At 53.9% G+C, this 20,594-nt stretch overlaps 1 protein-coding gene across 2 annotated transcripts; it reads right to left on the bottom strand.

Moving 5' to 3' along the window:
- Positions 1-1,798: 1,798 nt before the first annotated feature.
- Positions 1,799-19,219, bottom strand: LOC144935014 (neuronal vesicle trafficking-associated protein 1-like). Of its 2 annotated transcripts, none has more exons than XM_078861303.1 (5): positions 18,902-19,219; positions 15,253-15,448; positions 10,625-10,744; positions 7,236-7,346; positions 1,799-5,950 (listed from the first exon to the last, which is right to left on the bottom strand). In XM_078861303.1, exons 2-5 carry the CDS (start codon positions 15,409-15,411, stop codon positions 5,630-5,632), a joined length of 711 nt encoding a protein of 236 aa, XP_078717429.1. In that variant the 5' UTR covers positions 15,412-15,448; positions 18,902-19,219; the 3' UTR covers positions 1,799-5,629. The 2 variants fall into 2 exon arrangements, with proteins under 2 accessions (XP_078717429.1, XP_078717430.1); XM_078861304.1 differs by lacking the exon at positions 18,902-19,219 and adding an exon at positions 18,686-18,811.
- Between the last annotated feature and the right edge of the window lie 1,375 nt (positions 19,220-20,594).

The raw sequence follows: 20,594 nt of genomic DNA, 5'->3' as shown, positions 1-20,594 counted from the left end.
GGCATTAAACAGGAGATGAGCGACGGTCCATATTTGAGTTCCCATCTTCACCCACACTCCCCTTCCACAGCGATTATGGGCGCCTTGGTGGCGAGATGTTAAATGCCTCGCCTGGTATGCAGGAGGTCCTGGGTTTTGATCGCGACCCTGAGCCTATACATCTGCGTCTTTCTACCCCGCGGCCGCGTGGATTTTTCTCCGAGTCCTCCGAGTTTTCCCTCCGGATTTAGAAGCACGCGTTTAGAGTATTTGTGCTGCTATAAATGTCCACATGATAAGCCACTTTGTTGAGCCATCATTTGCGGTCAGTTCGCTTCTGACAAAGAGCGTCATAGCTCAGTGAGCCTTACCTGGTCAAATATAAATAGTTTAGTTAATAGTTTTAGTAGTTTAATATTCATCTCACGACTTCGGTTCCCAATTTCATTCGTCCCGTTTCACCGACTCGCTTGTAAAGTTCCGTTTCCTCCGTCGATTAAACGTACCGATCATCATCGACTTGTCATCTTCTCACGCGTACGATTCCACGGTTGTGTCGTTCGCGGAGTGATAGATTTTAATCGACGCGTCGGTACCCGCCGAGTGATTTTCTGCTCGAACGATGCCCACTGAGGCGTTGCTTGTTCCCTGTTCACGGCTCTGAGCCAGTGGTGGAAATTCCACATTCCCTTTTCTTCTTATATTCGCATGGAAGTATCAGTATTTGGCCTTAAGTATAATAGGTGACGTTTTGGGCGATGGGCCGTCTTCATAGCACATAAAGAGAGAATTTAGAGATCGAATTGATAATAAGGGTTGCAGACTGCCCGTGTTTACACCATGGGGCCAGATGAGAATTACATTTACAATGTTTTCCTGATGAGCAATGTTTGAATAGCCATATGAATAGTTACACTCATAGTAGCTATTGAGTGGCAAAACCCTTTCATAATTAACAACTTTTTGCTACGTTGATGAATTCATCTCAATAATTAACATTTCGTAATTATAATTGCGATACAAAATTAACAACACTTCATGTGACCTCCTTTGCCAGTACCAAAATATGAGAATAGGGTTTCCCCGTTTTTTCTGGCAACAAAACAGGTGTTAAGATGTTAAAACACCAAACTGAAACCTTTTACATGGGCTCGTGTCTGCATTAACCACAATACTTGTGGTCAGAATGCAAACAAAAAACGTACTCTGATAATATATGCATTGTCTTTGAAACTGGCTGGACCAATCAGTCTTTGAAACTGATTTCAGTTTGGTGTTTTAACATCTTAAGACCTGTTTTGTTGCCAAAAAAGGTGGAAAACCTATTCTCATCAACAACACTCTTGACTTTTTGCATTCACTGCTCGGGCGAGCGAAGGAATCGAATCGCGGATCACCAAGCGGAGTGAATCGCTGAGCCAAAAGGCCACTATCCGAGAGCGGCTCTGATGGGCAGCACGCGATATCTTCGTGTTCTCCAGCGCCGGCAGAAACACGTGGACACGGGGATATGGGGTCACGTGGTCACGGGGACGAGGGGATACGGGGTCACACGGTCACGCGGACGAGGGGATACGGGGTCATTGGAACACGTGGACATGGGGTCACATTGATAGGGGGACACACGATTACGGGGATACGGGGCACGGGATCAGGGTGGGGGGCACGTGGTCACACTTCCCTCTCCAATTACGAAGCATTCCCATTCATTCTTCGCTCACTCTTCACTCGCGGTGTCGTAGGTGGGCGAGCGGCCGCCCGCCCGCGCAAGAACAACGCACGCGGGGTTCACAGACGCCGCCTAAACGCGAGCGGGGTGTTTGTTGAGTGGTGTGTTTATTTATTTATTTATTACGGATGGGGGGGGTACATTTAAACGTCACACACTACTTCAAACGAGCCAACAATTGCTTTGCACTGAGATCTACGTTCACGATTGGTGTGCGTGAGCCTGAAGAAGCTAAAAGTTAAATAAACGCCACGACTCGACGCGTCTCCCGACACACACACACAGGCGCCACCCCCAACACCCCCACTGCCCCCACCACCCCCACGAATTCACGCGGGCGAGGAGGAGGGGGGCCCTGCGACCAACACGACAAGAGGTCTCATCATTGCGGGGTTCCCCTGTTCGCACCCAGGTTCAACTAAACGATTACAACTTTACTCTTCAAATGTTAACCAGGTAAGGCCCACTGAGCTATGTGGGCTCCTTTTTTTTCTCTCCCAGAAGCGACCTGAAGCCACGACGTGGCTTCATCGTGTGGACATTTACGGAAGCCAAATCCTCTGATCGCGTGACGTTGATTCTAAATGTGGAGGGGAAAACCCGGAGATAAATCCACGCGACCGCGGGGAGAGTGACACCGCAAACTCCAAATATACAGCAGGCGTCAGGGTTGGGTTCGAACCCACGACCTCTTGCATACCCGGCGAGGTAGTTAACATCTCGCCACCGTGGCGCACAGGTACCCCCACGCCCAGCTCGCCGTTAGATCCCACAGGTGTATCTGGGTGTTTAGGGGGAGTCGTTGTACCGGTGGGGGTTGGGGGAGTTTGCCGTGGTGATCAACAATTCGCAGCGTCACCTCGATAGACCCCCTAAAGAGTCTTGCCTGCGCCATTCCACAAACATCATCGTCTGAGACGCGGGCAGTGACTCGCCCGGGGGCTGAAGTGGGGGAAAAAACGTCTTCTTTCAAATAAACTGCAGCGGCCAATCAGAAACCTTCACCCCTCGTACTCACGACAGTTCGTTGTCCCTCCCCTCCCCCGACACTCCGATGAGCACGGTTGGCTACGTGCGGTGCGAAAGAAGTTCAACGTACGTGCACACACGCTCGGCGACACGGCGCGCCCGTTAGCACCCTCTCTCTCTGAGCCCCACAGCCAACTCTGATTATTGGTGGCGGCTGCATTTTGTTTTTTTTTACCAAGCCCCGCAGTCGCAAGTTGCTTTAATTCTTAATTCCCTCCGTTTTATTGCTCTTCCGGTAGCTCCCTTGATGGTTACGGCTACAGAGTCCGTGGCGATTATAATCAGTGGGTCTCTGAAGTACCCGGCCCCCCCTGACGAACAGCAACGACCCCCCCCCCCTCCATTCAGAGACAGGACCTTTGTCGAGGTGGCTTGGGGAGGCATTCGAATTAAAGACGCCATCACGGACAATGCCGCTCACATTTCCCCCCCTCTCCAAGATCCCGCAGCTGCTGCACAGTCGACAGCTGACCCACGCCAGAGGTTCTACTCTTTCACTCATGGAGGTTTACACTGTGGGTGTGAATGCCCCCCTCCCCCCGATATTAGGTGGTGCCCCCTGTTTTACTTGGCCTAGAATAGCCACTGAACAACGCTTTGTCGGCAACTGAGTCGCATTGTTGTCGGGATTAAGTGGCCGAGGCGCTGTGGTCACAGCGAGGCTTGCGAGCTGCGGAATGAGCCATCCTCCTTCTAGGCTGCGCCGGAGGTAGTGCCCAGACTTAGGGGAAACTCACAAAGTACACAAAGGATGAGGGTATTCGCACTTGGGAGCCGCGCCGAGTACACGCGCCTGCACCCCCCTGAAACACAACTGCAGGCAGCGGCGAGTTCGGGACTCCAGGTTCAAGAGGCGATAATCCCCCGCGGGATTTCCAGTCTCGGGTGATGATGATCGAAACGCGAAGGCAACGGGTAATGACGATGGTGTTGATGCACCAGTGCTGGGCTCTCCGCAGGCCAGTTCTCCTGGGAAGATCAGTAGACGGCCTTTTATGACTTTGTGTCTAACCATCGGCTACTGCAGTTGACCAAGATGAGATTTACTATCTGCTCGATACGCTAACACCAACCCAGGCACCTCGAGCACGTGGCTCCTCCTCACTTCCTCTTGGTTGACGCTGCCCACCAGGTCCTCTGAGCTGGAGAGAACCTCGTGGGTGGAGGAGGTGCAGGGATTCGGCCACAGCCTCCACCGCTACTTTTGAGACTTGAGGATACAGCTGAGCGTGGGGGCTTTGCCGGTGAGGACCTCTAGGAAGAGGGCTCGCTTGGAGGGCTTGCCACGAGGAGACCGGGTTCAAAATAACATGAACCTATTCTTGCCAGCAGAGTTGGTCAGCATTGGGCCATCATCAGCATCTTCACACGTCACCTTCGCATTCCAGTCACTCAGAAAATCTATTGGCACTTGTCACCCGAGACTGGAAGACTCGGGGTGATGTGTGTAGCCTCCTCAACCTGGAGCCACGAGCCGACACTGCCTCTAAAACAAACAACTCCACCCCCTCCACTACCCCTACTGCCTCCACCCACCCCCACCTCTTAATTTCTCTGCAACGGGGATCAAACCTTGCAGTCTCGCTCTTACCTTCGCCCCTGCCCCCTCTGTCCCGTCAGCACACACTGGAGCTATACACAGCGTCGCCTACCACACCAAAGCACACTTGTCATCATTAATACATAAGTGTTGAGCCGGATGCCACTAAACAACTCCAAGCCGCGACAAGTCAGTACCATAAAAGAGTTAAACACAACGCAAAGGAGGAGGAGGTGACGTGGTGTCTGTGGGGTGTTGGCCGCTGGAGGGATGTGCGGGGTTGGTGACCGCCACGCGTTCCCACCATCGCCCCCTCCCCCCGGGGTCGCCAGGGTACCACGTGACGGGCCGGTGTCTCTGACCGCACGTCCGCAACGCGTCCTAACCTCGTGGCTTCTGATCGACGAACCCTCGTCCCCGGCACCCCCCGTCATTCTCAAGCAAACCTCTCGGCTTAGGGCGCGCTTTTGTTTCATAACCGCAGCAATCAGGTAAGCCAATAAATAAATATGCTACTAGCTAATCAAAGAAATACATAAATACCAGTTGAACACACACACACGTCAATAAATTAATGCTCACGGCGTAGCAGCAAGGCTCCTTACAGTCTTGTCGTGTCGCTAGCAATGAATAATACAGAACAATGAGACTCGTGCAGATGTGGGGAATCGGATTCAGAGTGGCTGCTGCACGTGGGGAGAAGGTGACAGGAACATTCTCCGTGACATTGCGGATTCCTGGCAGGTAGAAAAGTAAGATCTACGAGGACGCGGTTAAACGGCCACCGTAGGTGGGTCTGAACGCTGGGAGCTGCCAAGAAGCAGCGGCACCAAGGGCGTTAAGGGGATCCTTCCGGAAGAAAAGAAAAAATGGAGAGTGGTGAGAGTGAGATACGAGCAGAATTGGAGGATCCGACGCAGAGCTGCCGACCGCGAATAAACGGGACGAGGCGAAGCGGAACGAGCAGAAGGAGGAGGAGACAAATCTGACTCAAATTCCCCAAATCTGCGCACGTGTCAGCGGCAGCTGCGTGCGTGTCCCGTAGATCACCGCGCGTGGCCTCACCCCCGCGCGCACGGCGTGTGTCCGTATGTGCGCATGCGTGCATGTGTGAGTGTGCGCACGCGTGCGGGTGCATGCGCTGTGTGTGAGCGTGCGTGCGTGTGAGCGTGCGCACGCGTGCATGCGCTGTGTGTGTGAGCGTGCGTGCGTGTGAGCGTGCGCACGTGTGCATGCGCTGTGTGTGTGCGTGTGCATGGATCGCGATCTCGTGCGTGCACCCGTGTCTTTGCGCCCCAGCGTGCGTGTGCGTGCGCCGAATCGAAACACGCGCCGCCGCCGCCACAGCCGCGTCACACGGAGGCGCTGGGTTCCTCCAGCCTGGCTGGGGGGGGCGTGCCCCCCGTGCCCCCCGCGACGCCCTTGCCCTCGGCCCCGATCTCAGTCCCGGCGCCGCCCCCCCAGGGCGAGGCTCCTGCGTCGTCGCTGTCGTCACCGCCGTCATCGTTGTTATTGTTGTTGTCCCGGGCCGCGGGCTGGTGGGAGGCGGTGTGCGACAGGGACTGCCTCACCACGGTGTAGCGGTTGACGAGCGTCAGGAAGCGGCCGGGGGGCTCCACCCCCTCCCCCGCGTAGTACGACTCCATGAGGCCCACGGGCACGCAGCGTTTGTGCTGGGGTTGGGGGGGCATACGGGGAGATGAGAGCGGGGGGGGGGGGGGTCGTGGGTCGAGAGGGATGGAGCAGGAAACAGGAGAGGGGGAGACGGATTGAGAGAATGTGCAAGGTAGGGAAAGGGGGACACGAGACGATGGGGGGCGTTGGGATGCACGTGGATATACAGCAGGGAGGCAAAGTGGTGGGAGATGGAAAGAGCCGGAGACACAGACAGGGAAACAGAATAAGATGGGAAGAGGAGGAGGTGGACGAGGAAAGGATACGGAGTCAATCCAATGTGTATTTGCTTCACAGAAAATCCCGTCTAGCCAGTTACCTAGCGAGATGCGCAAGGTAGATCCGTGGTGCATCAGCACCGAGCGAGAACATTCATGGCATCACAGGAATCCGTGCGAGTGTCCGCGACAGTAAGAAGACGACGAGAAGCGCAGAGGGCGAGAATATGTGATGATTGTTGCTTAAGTTCTGCTTAACGAAAATAAACCACCGAGATGAACTCGGAATGTCGTGAATGTAAACATCTATTATGTACTGTGTATGTGGTACGTAAACTTTACTCGTGGGTTCATACAGATATTTACGGATTACAAGTGCCACAGGACATGGAAATGGCAGAGACGAGGCGGTGATATCGGCACACCGCAAGAACTGCAGCCCGCTCCGCGATGCTGGGCGCCGGGGCCTCGTGGTGCACATCGCGCCACGTGGCGAGGTGATGTGTGGAAGTCGACTCAGCCGCTCGTGCCTCCGTGGTCGATCAATATTTGTTATCACTCTACGCCCCCCCCTCCCCTAAAGCCCCCAACTCCAACTCCAGCTGATCGAATATGCAACTGCCAGACTCAGCACCCGCACCAGTCCCCAAATGGACCCACGATCAACGTCAAGATCGCACTCGCCGTCTTCAAGATACCCCATGGACTTGTCCCTACCTACTTGCATCTTGCCTTCTCACCTCACTCTAGTTTCTTCCACGCACTCTCCTACCTCTCTCCTCTCATCTCACTCTACTCCCCGCTGCGCCCCAGCAACCAACCCTTCCTGTCGAACCCCACAGTCACCCTTCGCTTAGTGGAGATCGTTCCTTCTCTGTGCTGCCTCAATACTCTGGAAGCTCCTTCCATCCGCGCTGTTAACTCCCTGCTCATATTTACATTCAAAGCTAAATCCATTCCTTATTTTATCTACAGTTGCAATGCTCTGTAATCGTTGTATTGATCGCATAGCTCTCGCCATAGCAATGTGGAATGCGCACCGCTGAATGTATGGCTAGGCACGTACCTGCAGGTAGGATCCCTCGGGGCAGCTCTGTTCGTACTTGTACACCTTGTAGACGACTAGAAAGACGACGCAGGCCAGGAACGCGAGGCCGAACATCACCAGCAGAGTGAGCTGCGGATGCACACGTGGGTTGCAGAGTGAGTGTGCGTTTGTGCTGCATCGCAGCAAGTTGCCACAGTGGGGAGCGCAGTTGCTGCATCTGTCAGTCATCTCAGTGAGGTGACCCATGGCACCTGGATCTGTCCCGTGACCTCCTGCCAGAGAGCCTTCGACACTTCACGTGGCCTCAAAGTGCACCTAGTCTGGCACAAGCGCCGTGGTCACGTCACCGCCACTGAGTGGTGAACGGCAGCGGTTGTTGTTGCGTGCTGTATTGAACGTCGTGCGTTATGTTTGTGAAGCTCGTGTGTGTGTGAGAGTTCGTATGTTTGTGAGCGAATTCATTTGCATTTTATTTATGAGCTGATGGGTGTAAGTTCAAGAATGTGTGTGTATGTATGAGTTTGTGTGTGTGTCAGTTCAGTGAGTGCGTGAGTTCATGAACGTGTGTGTAGGAGTTCGTGTGTATGTTGCAGAGTGTATGTATAAGTTAATGTGTGTGTGTGGAAATATGTATGAGTTCATGTGTGTATGATCGTGGGTGTGTGTGCGAGTCATGGTTGTGTGAGTAGGCGTGCAGGTGTGTTGATACAGGTGGTGGATCGGCCAGTCATCTCAGTCGACCCATGTCACCTGGGTCTGTCTCGTGACCTCCTGCCAGCGGGCGTTCGACACATCACTTGGCCTTAACGTGCACATAGCCTGGCACAAGCACCGTGGTGACATCACAGCCACTTAGTGGCGAATGGCGGTTGTTGTTGCTGCTGGTGTGTGGAGTGGGGATGGGGAGGCGTTGCGATGGTGGAAAAGGCACCTCCATAACGAACAACTGTCGAGATGAGCCATTCCAGTCGTGTTCAAAATCAAACATTGTTTGGACTTTGTGCTAAGTTCTTGGCTTTTATTCAAACATCACCATTTTGCAATCAGGCCTGCCAGAAGCTCGGAATCAAGCCCAAACATGCTTCCGAGCTTATTCGGAGCATTTTAATAATTAAGTACACATTTCCATTGTACTAATGAGAAATTCAGTGGATGCATGAGACTACATTACAATTTCCAACATTTAATGACATAAGAGGATTAGAGAATAGCAGACGCAGAGTGAGCACCCAATGCACTCTCGTGCCCGTGGATGGCAGCGGCTGAAAATAATCGCAATAATCTCACATCCTTCACAATGTACACAGGCACTAAACTATTAAACAATGTTTTATTTTACCAGGTAAGGCTCACTGAGCTATATAGCTCTTTCTCAGAAGTGACCTGGCCACAAATGATAGCCCAAGAAAGTGGCTTTTGTGGAATTTTATAGCAGCCAAATAATCTAAGCGCATGATTCTAAATGTGAAGGGAGAACATGCAAACACCAAATATACAGCAGGCATCAGAGTCGGGATGGAACCCACGACCTCCTGCATACCAGGCGAGGGAGATAACATCTCGCCACCGTGGCATACCTGAGTGAGTCTCAAGATTCGTTTTCAGGAGCATACTTGTATTGGAATGAAATTAAAACAAAAAGGGAGCCGTGCTAGCAATGATGTACAAGCATAAAAACGCAGCTCTTTCAGAAGCAACGTAGTCAGAAACGTTAGCTTACAAGACAGTATTGTGCAACATTCCCCCCTCCCCCAGCGATTCTATGAATGATGATCACGAAATTATGTCAATACTTGATGAAGTCATCTATTACTCTAAACCTCATTGTCAGTCTCTTTAATATCGCGAAATTTGTCCCGATGCACAGTGGCCGAACCACAAGCATAAATGTAAAAGAAGCACATAATATAATTATTTAGTGCACAAACGTAAATAATATATTCGTATAAGCGCAACGTGACCCGATAATGCTCTATTTGAATCTACGAACGCATGCGGAAGCGTCACATGCCGAATGAGGAAGACGTCCGGCTGTAGTGCGGCGATAATTACCACGGCGGGTGAGCTGTGTCAGTTGTCTACTCGCTCGCGTGCCAGTGTATTACAATGCTTGCCCAGTTGCTTGCTAATGGATGTTCTTCTTGTCTGCATTATCTGTGCAGCTCAGCCACCCCCCCCACCACCACCCTTCATTGTGAACCAACCCAGCGAACATCCACCCCACAACAATGCCCATGTAATTGCCTGCCCAATGGAGCCACTTACTCATCCGCCATTACCGCGCGCGTCACGTGCAAAAATGTGGTTTTCGCTCATTCCCGAAAACCACCATGAACGCGAACAATCGCTGGCGTTCTCCCTTTGTCGATGTGACCGTGTCCCAATCGTAACCATCGTGCACGAGTCATGCGCTGAGAAGCCACGTGGTGACGCCTCAGGCCTAGTTGCCCCTGACAACCATGTAGGGCTGCAGCCACCATTTTGTCACCTGGTTGTCGACACGGGTGGTTAAACCCTCGTGTATGCGACGCCGGCCCACTTTCATTAAGATTTGTTTTTGGTCAAAAACGCGCAAATGTCACTGCCAGTCAGCAAAAAGTCGGCAACATCACCCAGGCACAGGCTCTTGGCGATGCGTTTCGGCCATTTTGTCAAGATGTTATCTGAACCCACGTTCTAGTCACCAAATACATACGACGTTGTGGCAAAATTGTTTGACATTGAACGTCATGCAACTATAGGAATTGTTTTGCCTGTTTACTAGGGTGTGTGTATTAGTAACAGCCCTGCTTTCTAATACAGTCTCTGTGGCAATTATTGCTTATTTAGAGTGTACGAGTTCTAAACTGTTTTTTATGTTGTATGTACACTGAATGAGCCGCACCGTGAATGTGGACGGCGCATGCCAATAACATCTGGGAGAATTAACAGCGCTGACTCTGCTGACGAGACTGCGAAGGTCGAAACAGGCACAGCGTTTGCCTGATTAAACAAATAAACTTATTGGCGGTACACCGGTGCACAATATAAAAAAAAATCCGCAATAATGATTGATTTTTCCCTGCGATTTGCAACCCCAGTCAGAAAATCTTGCAGGGTGCATCAAAATCAGTGCTCGTGATGTCGAAGCAGTCGGAAGACGAATGTCGGTTCAAATGATGATTTTAAACTGTTTGATGGGGACCGGTGTGTTATGTGGCACCGGTGTACACCGCCAATATGTCCAAATGCTGCTGTATGGAACAAATTTCTCTTATTTCACGTGGAGAGGGTGCTTTTGCGTTTAATCGTCGAAAAGGTGCCAGCATCTCCTGCAGCTGGACATGGTCGGTTCATAAATTCTGTTCACGGGATAGACGGGGGGGGGGGGCAGTCTGTTCCAGACCCACGGCGACTCAATGTCTTACCTTGAACTTCTCGGACGCGCTGTCGTTGAAGTTCACCGTGAACTCCGTGACGTTTGGAATCCCGAGTTTGCCTCTCCTCTTTGGCTGCGGTTGGAAGTTTGTCCTGGTCTTAATGATAATCTTGGGAAGAGGAGGCAACGGGAGGAGCGGGGGGTTGGTGCAGAGAGAGAGAAAGCGAGGATGGGACACCACGCGGCAACAGGCATCGATTTTGCAAGGAGAGTGAGGAGGCAGCTTGCGGCGTCGGTTTCGCCAGTGAAACCGATCCTCTTCGCTGTTGTGACAGCTGCTTTGCCAGCCCCATTCAAAACGTAATTAATTGAACACTTGTTCACGCCTAACGATGTAACGATCTGACAGCTCACGCATGCGTCTGGAACGCAGCCTCTGCCATCACGTACATACATATAGACGGACAAAGAACAGAGACCCCCAGTATAGCCTGCAGACAGATTGCGGAGGCAAGAGCTGCTAGCGAACGCCTATGAAAACCTGCACCGGGCACTAAGGGGTGCATTGGTGAGTACCACCCCAGTTCTGAATACCGTACCAGGTACTCATGTCGGGCTTCATCGACCTCGAGGCCCAGGACACGTGCTGATATCACTCGCCACTGATGTTAGCCGTCGCTGGGATTCGAACTCAGGTGGCATGGTTCGTGGTGATGCAGTGGTTATTTCATATGGATTTAACGACGCACAGAATGGTGCATTGCATTTGCAAACACTTTCAGGCTTATGCAGAGCACCAGCTCCAAAGAACTGCATGTGTGACCATTTTCTCGTTGCAAGGCTGGTCTGCATGAGGCTGAGAGGCTTGCACATACATGCACCTGGAGCTCTGTGTGCTGTCAAATCTATTCTGTTTCCAGCCGGCACTGATAGTTGTATTGTGGTTGGGATTCCTGGTCGTTGCAGATTCGAAAAGCAATACGGCCATAACATTGGCTCTTCTTGGGTCGGTATGTGATCTGGAACGAGGCTGTGTGAATTATGCACACAGCGTGTCATCCGGCAGGCTTGATTCATGGAATGACCGACCACGTGGTCACAATCACGCCTTCTGCTCTCGAGAAATCCCACGCGTGGCGTGGAATATTATTATTATTATCACGACCTGTACGAGTCTTTTATTGGAGCCTACGCTCACGTTCCTGTCTGCTGGGTTTCTCGCCTGTCCTGTCCAGCCGATGTCTGCACACCAAACACTCTGCAGTCAATTCCACCATCACTCGCGCTGTTTGTCACTGGCCACTTCGCCTTTCTTTGGAGGGCAACTGTGCTCAGCAACCGTGATCACAAAAACGCTCGACAGTATATGTTCTGCATTGCACCACCCCTAGGTGCAAAAGAGGTGGGGGGGAGGGAATGGGGCTTAAAGACGCCTCGAGAATCGGAAGGGGCATCGGAGGGCTGGGGGGGATGTGCGAGGAGCACAGAGCGAAGCTGGCAATTATCATTTCAAAAGGTCACCCCCGTGCCTCGCGACAACGCCGTGGCAGAGGCAGCTTGTCGCCAGGTCCCTCCGAACCGGAGGCCAAGCCTCCTCGCCCGCGAATCGATTCTCCTTGAATCCACAGCAGCACCAATTGGAATGCACCGCCACCGCGCGCGCCTCTCTCTCCTCTCATCTGTACCCCGCGCGCGTGGGCGAAAAGTGCATTGGCGCTAAATGAGATGGATCGGCCAATAACCCGGCTGAACCCTCGACGGACGCGCCCGTGCCGCATTAATAACTCCCGGTGACAGTCATTTACATTGGTTATTAATGGATTAATATTTCATGAGTGGGTAGGACTACGGATAATGTTACATTTATCCGCACCAGGCAAATTGTGCCCCGGGGGCAGACGGGCGCGGCCGTGGCCGTGGGGCGCACGCCGCGCTCTCTGGCGCTGGTTTGTTGCGCTAACACCGTTCTAACGCTCACTCGTTCAAGCGCCCTCGCGCCGCCCGCCTCCGTCTGGCAGCGGCATCTCCTCTCTTACGGTCGCGACGGGATCTTTCTTGGGCCGTGACCTTTTCAATGCATTTGTGGTAAATTATCGAGCGTGTATTATTTATGGCGATGGCAGTGGGTAGGGGGGGGGGATTAGTGCCCCAGTGATGTGAGAGCAACTTTCATGTTGAGAGAGAGTGCTGCAGCCGCGCGTGTGGATGATGATATACTGCAATAATATAATCATGATCATCAGCCATGATCAATCCACTGCTGGATGAACATCTCTCCACCGGGGTTCCACTGACGCGCTCGAATAATATAAACACGAAGTTGAAATCGTAACATAAATCAACGTTTGGTACGTGCGATCCCATCGCGACGTGCGCATGCGCTGATCGCCACGTGTCGTGACCCATACCCCCGAACCCACCAGCTAAGCCCCAGCCCGACACCACCACCCCCCACAAAACAGACACATTCGCAAACATCCAGGCGAAACGAATTCGCTAATTGCCAGTGACGAACTGATTGGCGCCGTCCCGCTATAATCTCCGAGTGTAATTTGGTGCGCAGCCCCCGGGGCCGGTGTCGAACTCGTGCTGAGCAGAGCCAGCGAGTAACAACTCTGCAGCCACCAGCGCCAAGCACTCGGCACATTCGTCAATAGCACTGCCATCTAAGGAACCCCTCCCCCCAACCACCCACCCATCCCGGGCATAACGGTTGGACAGGGAGCAAGCCATATGCTCTGCCTCTTTAATTAATATCCTTCAAGGGTCCCCCCCCGGCCACTCCACATGGGTCCCCCATGGCTCGCAGTCTCTCAATATCGCCCCCGGGTGCCTCTTTGCTATTTGTTTGCTCATGTTTAGACCAAATGTGATCACAGTGTAATTAGTAAGCGAAGTGAAAATGTCACGTATATATGTACAGCATTACGGACTGTAATAATGTAATTTTTGTTACGTTATTTTATCACAGAAATCCTCATGGAATCTCAAGGCACCTGTTTCAGGTTGGTCCCGCTTTGGGGTATTTGGGAAATTGAGTTTTCCTGGAGAAATCCGATGAGCTATGAAGCTCTTTTTTTCACATGTCCAGTAGGGGAAACCGGAGGAAGCAGAGAAAACCATTCCACATTACGAGGGTAGTAACACGAAAGGTTCACACAAACGGGCTGACGATCCCACTTCGCTGTGCTGCCATGTCCTAGCCACTTGGAACCCGCGTGGGTTTCAGAATTTCACAAATCTCTGCATGATCCACCACACACACCTTGCCTCCAGAGCAGTGGCTCACAGACGACACCTCGCTCGCTTACGATATCGTATTGGCCCCTGGCAACTCTGTATCTGCGACGGTGAAATCGACGCTCTGCGAACTCACCAGTGGAAGGATGGCGCAAATCTGAAAATGGAACTGCATTTCAAACCTGGCAGGAACTTCCCCCCTTCGTTCTCACGAGTTGGGACACTTTCTTAATGGGAAAGCATCCAACCGTTCAGAGACGGGTGGGGCCTTCGCCCGGAAACACTCCTAGCAAGCAGAGTAAATCCCACGGAATTACATGCACATCGCCCGCTTCACCCAGCGGCAAGTCGTTAATTATAACCAGGAGGAGAACCCAGTGAGACTTAAGCTTCGATTTTTTGTTTTATTGGAGACATGGGATCTGCGAAAAATGTTCCCACAGGGCGCAAAGGCTGATGAATCAAAATTGTATTTTATTGCAGTTCTGTGTGTGGAACGGACCGCCCCCCACCCCTTGACTGTACCGATGCCCGGGTTGCGTGCGTGCGAGCGCTGGGGTAGAGATGCGGGAGGCGGATGGACGGCGTCGCGTGCACAGAGGCAGGGGGGCACAGATCTACGTGGTCTTCTTCTCTGGGCAGCACGTGACCAGACGCTGCTGAATATTTAATTGAGCACTGCAGCCGAGGAGGGAGCGCTGTGCACATCATCCAGGAGATGCCCGAGACGAATTTAGGAATTGCTGTGAGCGAGACTCTCGCGTACACGAGCCACGAGTTGTCGCCTAAATAATGGACATTGCGAATGGGTGGTGTTGGCGGCAGTGACAGTGGTGGTGGTGATGGGGGTGGTGTTGGGGGTGGATTTGGTGGGGGTGGTTGTGGTTGTAGTGGAGGTGGTGGTCGGGATGGAGTTGGTTGTGGAGGTGGTGGTGGTTTTGGTGGTTGTGGTGATGGTTGTGGTGATGGGGGGTTAGCAAACTGCAATACGAACCCGGCAACCCGAGTTCGATTCCCGCTGACGGCCAACACCAGTGACGATTATCTGGACCGGTCCCCTGGACTCATCTACGTCGACTCAGCCTCAAACATGAGTACCTGGTGCGATGTGTAAACATCGCCAATGGGGGAGACAAAGGCGGTCAGGCTCGTGCACTCGTGTGCCTTGCTGGCCTTCATAGGTGCAACTCACGAACATGCCCCAACAGTCTGTGATCGGCTATGCGGGGGGTCGTTGTCTTTGGTGGTTGTGGTGGTAATGGTGATGGAGATGTTGATGGAAATGTTGATGGTGATGGAGATGTTGATGGAAATGTTGATGGTGATGGTGGTGGTTGTGATGGAGATGGTGGTGGTTGTGATGGTGATGATAGTGGTGGTTGTGTTGGTGGCTGTGGTGATAGTGGTGGCTGTGGTGGTGGCGAGCTGCCCTCTCACCTTGTCCGGCACCGGGTAATGCAGCTGCGTCACGTCCAGCGGGGACATGAGGGCCGGCGAGCCCTCCCCTTCCCACGACGGGGGTCCCTCCGGGGTCCCGGGAGGGACCCCGCCATCTCCACAGGGCTTCCCGCCCAGCCCGGCTCCCACCTTCACCATGCTGCACTGTGGTGGTAGTGCTTGCGGGGCCTACAGTCTGCAACAACAACAGCAGCAGCAGCAACAACAACAAAGGTCAGGCGCGAGGGATGGGTTTTGAATATTTTGGGGGAAAATAGAGGCATTAGAAGCCATCTCCAATAGCTATAGGGGCCGATGTCAAGTAGCCATTGGGATCAATATGGAAGCCAGAGGAGCCGATGCCAAATAGCCATTGGGGTCTATATGGAAGAGCCAATAAGGCCGATGTAAAGTAGCCATTGGAGACTAGATGGAAGAGCCAATGGGGCCGATGTTAATTATCATTGGGGTCAATATGGAATAGCCATTGGATCCGATGCCAAAAATTCCATTGGGGTCAGTATGGAATAGCCAATGGGGCCGATACCGACCAGCCAATGGGACCCACGCAGTCCCGCAGTGTGTAGCTTGCCCCCCCCCGCTCTGTCTGGAAGTTGCGGGGAGGGGCTGGCGCCCACCCCCCACCCTCCCGAGCCCCTCCCCGCTCCGCGCTCCCGTGCCGCTGACAGCAATTTCCACCCCAGCACTGACAACAGCAGCAACAGCAACAACACGTTGGTGATCACCCTGTTGGTTACCCCTGATGGTTACCCCTGATGGTGACCTCTGATGGTTACACGTGATGGTTACCCCTGATGGTTACCCCTGATGGGTACACGTGATGGTTACACGTGATGGTTACCCCTGATGGCAACCTCTGATGGTTACCACTGATGGTTACCCCTGATGGTTTCACGTGATGGTGACCCCTGATGGTTTCACGTGATGGTGACCCCTGATGGTGACCCCTGATGGTTACCACTGATGGTTACCCCTGATGGTTATCCCTGATGTGTCCACGAGGAGCGCGTGTTGGGGCAGCGGGCGTGGAGGTGCGAGGTGGGTGATGTCATCGTGGAGGTGAGTGGTGATGTCATCGTGGAGGTGCGAGGTGGGTGGTGATGTCATCGTGGAGGTGAGTGGTGAGTGGTGATGTCATCGTGGAGGTGCGAGGTGAGTGGTGATGTCATCGTGGAGGTGAGTGGTGATGTCATCGTGGAGGTGCGAGGTGGGTGGTGATGTCATCGTGGAGGTGAGTGGTGAGTGGTGATGTCATCGTGGAGGTGCGAGGTGGGTGGTGATGTCATCGTGGAGGTGCGAGGTGAGTGGTGATATCACCGTGGAGGTGCGAGGTGAGTGGTGATGTCATCGTGGAGGTGAGTGGTGATGTCATCGTGGAGGTGCGAGGTGAGTGGTGATGTCATCGTGGAGGTGCGTGGTGATGTCATCGTGGGGGTGCGAGGTGGGTGGTGATGTCATCGTGGAGGTGCGAGGTGATGTCATCGTGGAGGTGCGAGGTGGGTGATGTCATCGTGGAGGTGCGTGGTGATGTCATCGTGGGGGTGCGAGGTGAGTGGTGATGTCATCGTGGAGGTGCGTGGTGATGTCATCGTGGAGGTGCGAGGTGAGTGGTGATATCACCGTGGAGGTGCGAGGTGAGTGGTGATGTCATCGTGGAGGTGCGTGGTGATGTCATCGTGGAGGTGCGAGGTGGGTGATGTCATCGTGGAGGTGCGTGGTGATGTCATCGTGGGGGTGCGAGGTGAGTGGTGATGTCATCGTGGAGGTGCGTGGTGATGTCATCGTGGAGGTGCGAGGTGAGTGGTGATATCACCGTGGAGGTGCGAGGTGAGTGGTGATGTCATCGTGGAGGTGAGTGGTGATGTCATCGTGGAGGTGCGAGGTGAGTGGTGATGTCATCGTGGAGGTGCGTGGTGATGTCATCGTGGGGGTGCGAGGTGGGTGGTAATGTCATCGTGGAGGTGCGAGGTGAGTGGTGATGTCATCGTTGAGGTGCGAGGTGAGTGGGGATGTCATCGTGAAGGTGAGTGGTGATGTCATCGTGGAGGTGAGTGGTGGGTGGTGATGTCATCGTGAAGGTGCGAGGTGAGTGGTGATGTCATCGTGAAGGTGAGTGGTGATGTCATCGTGGAGGTGAGTGGTGGGTGGTGATGTCATCGTGGAGGTGCGAGGTGGGTGGTGATATCATCGCTTGGAGCGGCAGCCACGGCGGTGGCGGAACAATGCCGTGCACTCGTCATGATGGTCCGTCGTTGATGGATGATCGATGATTATGACCGATTATCGGTGACGATTATTTTTTGATGATCATGACGACGCCAATGAGGCTTGTTGTTGTGATTGACGATCAATGAGGATTGATTATAACGATTATGATTTATAATGGCGGTGGAGATGATGATGGTGGTTGTCATTGATTGACGGTAGTTATGATTATTGATGATGATGATGATTCCCATTGTCGATGGAACACAATGGTAATGGTCGGTGTTCGTGATGGCCATCGATGATGATGGCCCGTGCCGGTGATGCCATGTTCTCGATCGAGTTTTCGACACCGCGAGCTCCACATTATCATCATCATCCTCATCATCACCATCATCATCATTTGTCGCGAGCGCACGCGCGCAGGGCGTCCGTAAAGACGGCAGCGCCTCCTCCCGCCCGCCTTTGTTTCGCCTTCACAGCTCGCAGCTGCGCGACGCAGCCTCGCTCCTGAAATCCGTTCACGAGTCGCACGCCCGGCGACCCGCCAAGGGGGTGAAACAATCGTTGACCCTGAACCGATACCGGGGAACGAGACGGGCAAGCGCTACGCGTGCGTCAACCATTTTGATGCACAGGTTACGTTGATGACAATGGCCATAGGGCAGCATACACGAGGCACCCACGCTGTGGACGGCAGACGATGCGCAGGCTGCTGCCTGCATATAGCGACGCACGAGAGATGCATCCGTACAGAATGTGGCTGCGGTTGTGGCATGCGGTATCTAATTAGGCGGGCTGTGTGTGCCTCCGTCGTCCATCACCCACACAATAGAGGCGCGTCACATGCGCGTGGGTCCATGTTGTCGTGCGGGCGATGCACATCACGGACACATCTATTGTGTCCGTGATGTGCATGTGCCGCGTCTGTGGCGTGTCACGCGCGTCGTGCATATGTGGTTGGTTATGTAGGCGCATACACAGCGTAAATAAACGCCAGCACACACACACACACGCACACACACACACGCACACACACACGCACACACGCACACACACACACACGCACGCACACGCGCACACGCACACACACACGCGCCCGCACGCACCACGATGACAGGACGCTCGCTATGTCACCGAGCGTCTTTAGCCGCAGAAGGAGAGACAATAAAAACAACCTCTCGCGAAACCCCAAACCGCGCGTCACCTTGCGCATCCAACTGCCTGCAGCCTCGCCCGCGGATGAGCGAGGGGACAGGGACCGGGATACGCGGAGCGCTCCGGGATGAACGACGGCGGCCGCTCGCTCCATCACGGGCCCGCCAGGGCTAACGCCCGGGGCACCGTCCGACCTTTCTCCCCCCTCCCCGCTCCTTGCCTCCCGACCTTCCACCCACCCGCCCGCCCGACATCTACCCCGTACCTGGATGAAGCGGGACCGAGGTCTCTGGTTGCAGCAGCAGCAAGCGCGGCTCGGAGCCGCCGCTGGCTCAGTTCGGCAAAAATGGCGAAGCGAGCTGCGCGGCGCGGCGAAGGGGACTGGGGGAGCGCGGCACACGCAGGTGGAGAGTGGGACGTGCGCTTGCGCGCGTGCGCGTGTGTACACGTGTGCGCGTGCGCGTGTGTGTTCGTGAGCGCGCCTCGCTCCGTATTCAGCGCACGATCGCTCCTCGCTCCGCGTCGCGGGAGTTCGCCGCCGCGCAGCGCACTCGACACAAACACAGCCAGCGCGCCCTCCTCTTCAGTCCCCGTTTGGCGAACGCGCGAGGATTTCTCTCGTGTTACACTCATTGTGATTTTTATTTTGTACATTTTATCATTATATTTTTGGGAGGGATGGCGGTAGAGGGTGGGGGGTGACGACCATTGTATTCCGCCCGCTCGCGTTCTCAAGCCGCTTAATAGGCGATGGAATCGCCTCGCGCCAATTAGCGGGTCGGGGGTTCGTGCCGCTGTGCGCGAGGCTTAATTGGACGCGCGTCACGTAGGCGCTCCGCGGATGCACGGGGCGCCGGTTTTGGCACGGGGAGCGCTGCGCGTCTGTGCACGTTTCGCTCCAGCGTGCGCGTCACCATTCCGGCAAGCCGGGACGTTCAGATGCCCATCGGCAACATGATTAACCCGCGGCGCCGTAAGGGGGGGGGGGGTGGATCGCGTGGCTTGAATCCGCGGGCGGAGTGGAGTGGAGCGGAGTGGAGCGGAGTGGAGTGGAGTGCCGTAGGTGGCGTGGCGGGTGCGGACCCCGTTCCTGGCACGCGGTAGGGGGGGTCCGCGCATACGCCTCGTGGCGAGGGAGTGCGAGGGGATCGGTGGGGACCAGAGGTTCCCTTCTCTCTTGGCACTGGGGACCCCTTTTGGCAGGGGTACCCAACGTCGCGCAGGCGGAAAGGGGTTCGCGGCCACCGGCTTGAGCGACCCCTCGTGGTCCAACGCAGCGAAACCCGACCCGACTGCCGCTTTCAATTTGCTGATCCGTAACCAATACAACGCGGTCATTCCACGTTATTATGGCGGGGGCTTTCAGACACTGTTGTTATTTTTAAAGAAAATGTGTGCTCATTGTGTTGCCTACGGAGGAGAGATGACTCAGTGGATGATGACTGGGAATGGGAATTGAACGCGCACCCTGATGAGTGTAAGGCGACTGCTCTGTGAACTCTCTGAGTGTTGGAGAGTACATTGTGTATCTCTTACAAGAGTGATATTTACTATACAGTATACAGTGGCGTGCATACACGCGTGTGAAATTACTCCAACCATTTAAAAAAAATACAAATCAGAATGACAATTAGTTTACAGTTTGTTTCATATACGTGCCCATGAAAGGATATGTTTGAATATACAGGTTGTACGCATATAATAATAATAGTTCAATTTGTAACGCGCGCAAATTTGCAGACGTAGTGGTCGCAACTCAGAGGCGCGGAGCCAAGCTCAGATTCGCTACATATAGACGATGCTGTTGTTGCATGTGGCAGTGATATGTTCAGGAACTCGATTCCCACGTCGAGGTCTGCCGCTCGCCACGACGCGAGGCCTTCAGCAGAGACAGAGTTCGCGTCAAGTTCCTGCTCCTCCTCCTCCGTTAAAGGAGCGCAGTGGTCTCCGATGCGGTC

Source organism: Lampetra fluviatilis, chromosome 12 (assembly GCF_964198595.1).
Source record: "Lampetra fluviatilis chromosome 12, kcLamFluv1.1, whole genome shotgun sequence".
NCBI classification, from domain to species: domain Eukaryota; kingdom Metazoa; phylum Chordata; class Hyperoartia; order Petromyzontiformes; family Petromyzontidae; genus Lampetra; species Lampetra fluviatilis.
This window is presented reverse-complemented; position numbering and strand designations above follow the sequence as displayed.

What these genes read in the sequence shown, in the direction of transcription:
- LOC144935014 (XM_078861303.1), bottom strand. Translation starts at nt 15,411, where the DNA reads ATGGTGAAGGTGGGAGCCGGGCTGGGCGGGAAGCCCTGTGGAGATGGC. An exon ending in GCGCGTCCGAGAAGTTCAAG is followed by an intron (nt 7,347 to 10,624) that starts GTAAGACATTGA and finishes GTGCATCCGCAG; the next exon opens with CTCACTCTGCTGGTGATGTT. An exon ending in CCGAGGGATCCTACCTGCAG is followed by an intron (nt 5,951 to 7,235) that starts GTACGTGCCTAG and finishes CCCCAACCCCAG; the next exon opens with CACAAACGCTGCGTGCCCGT.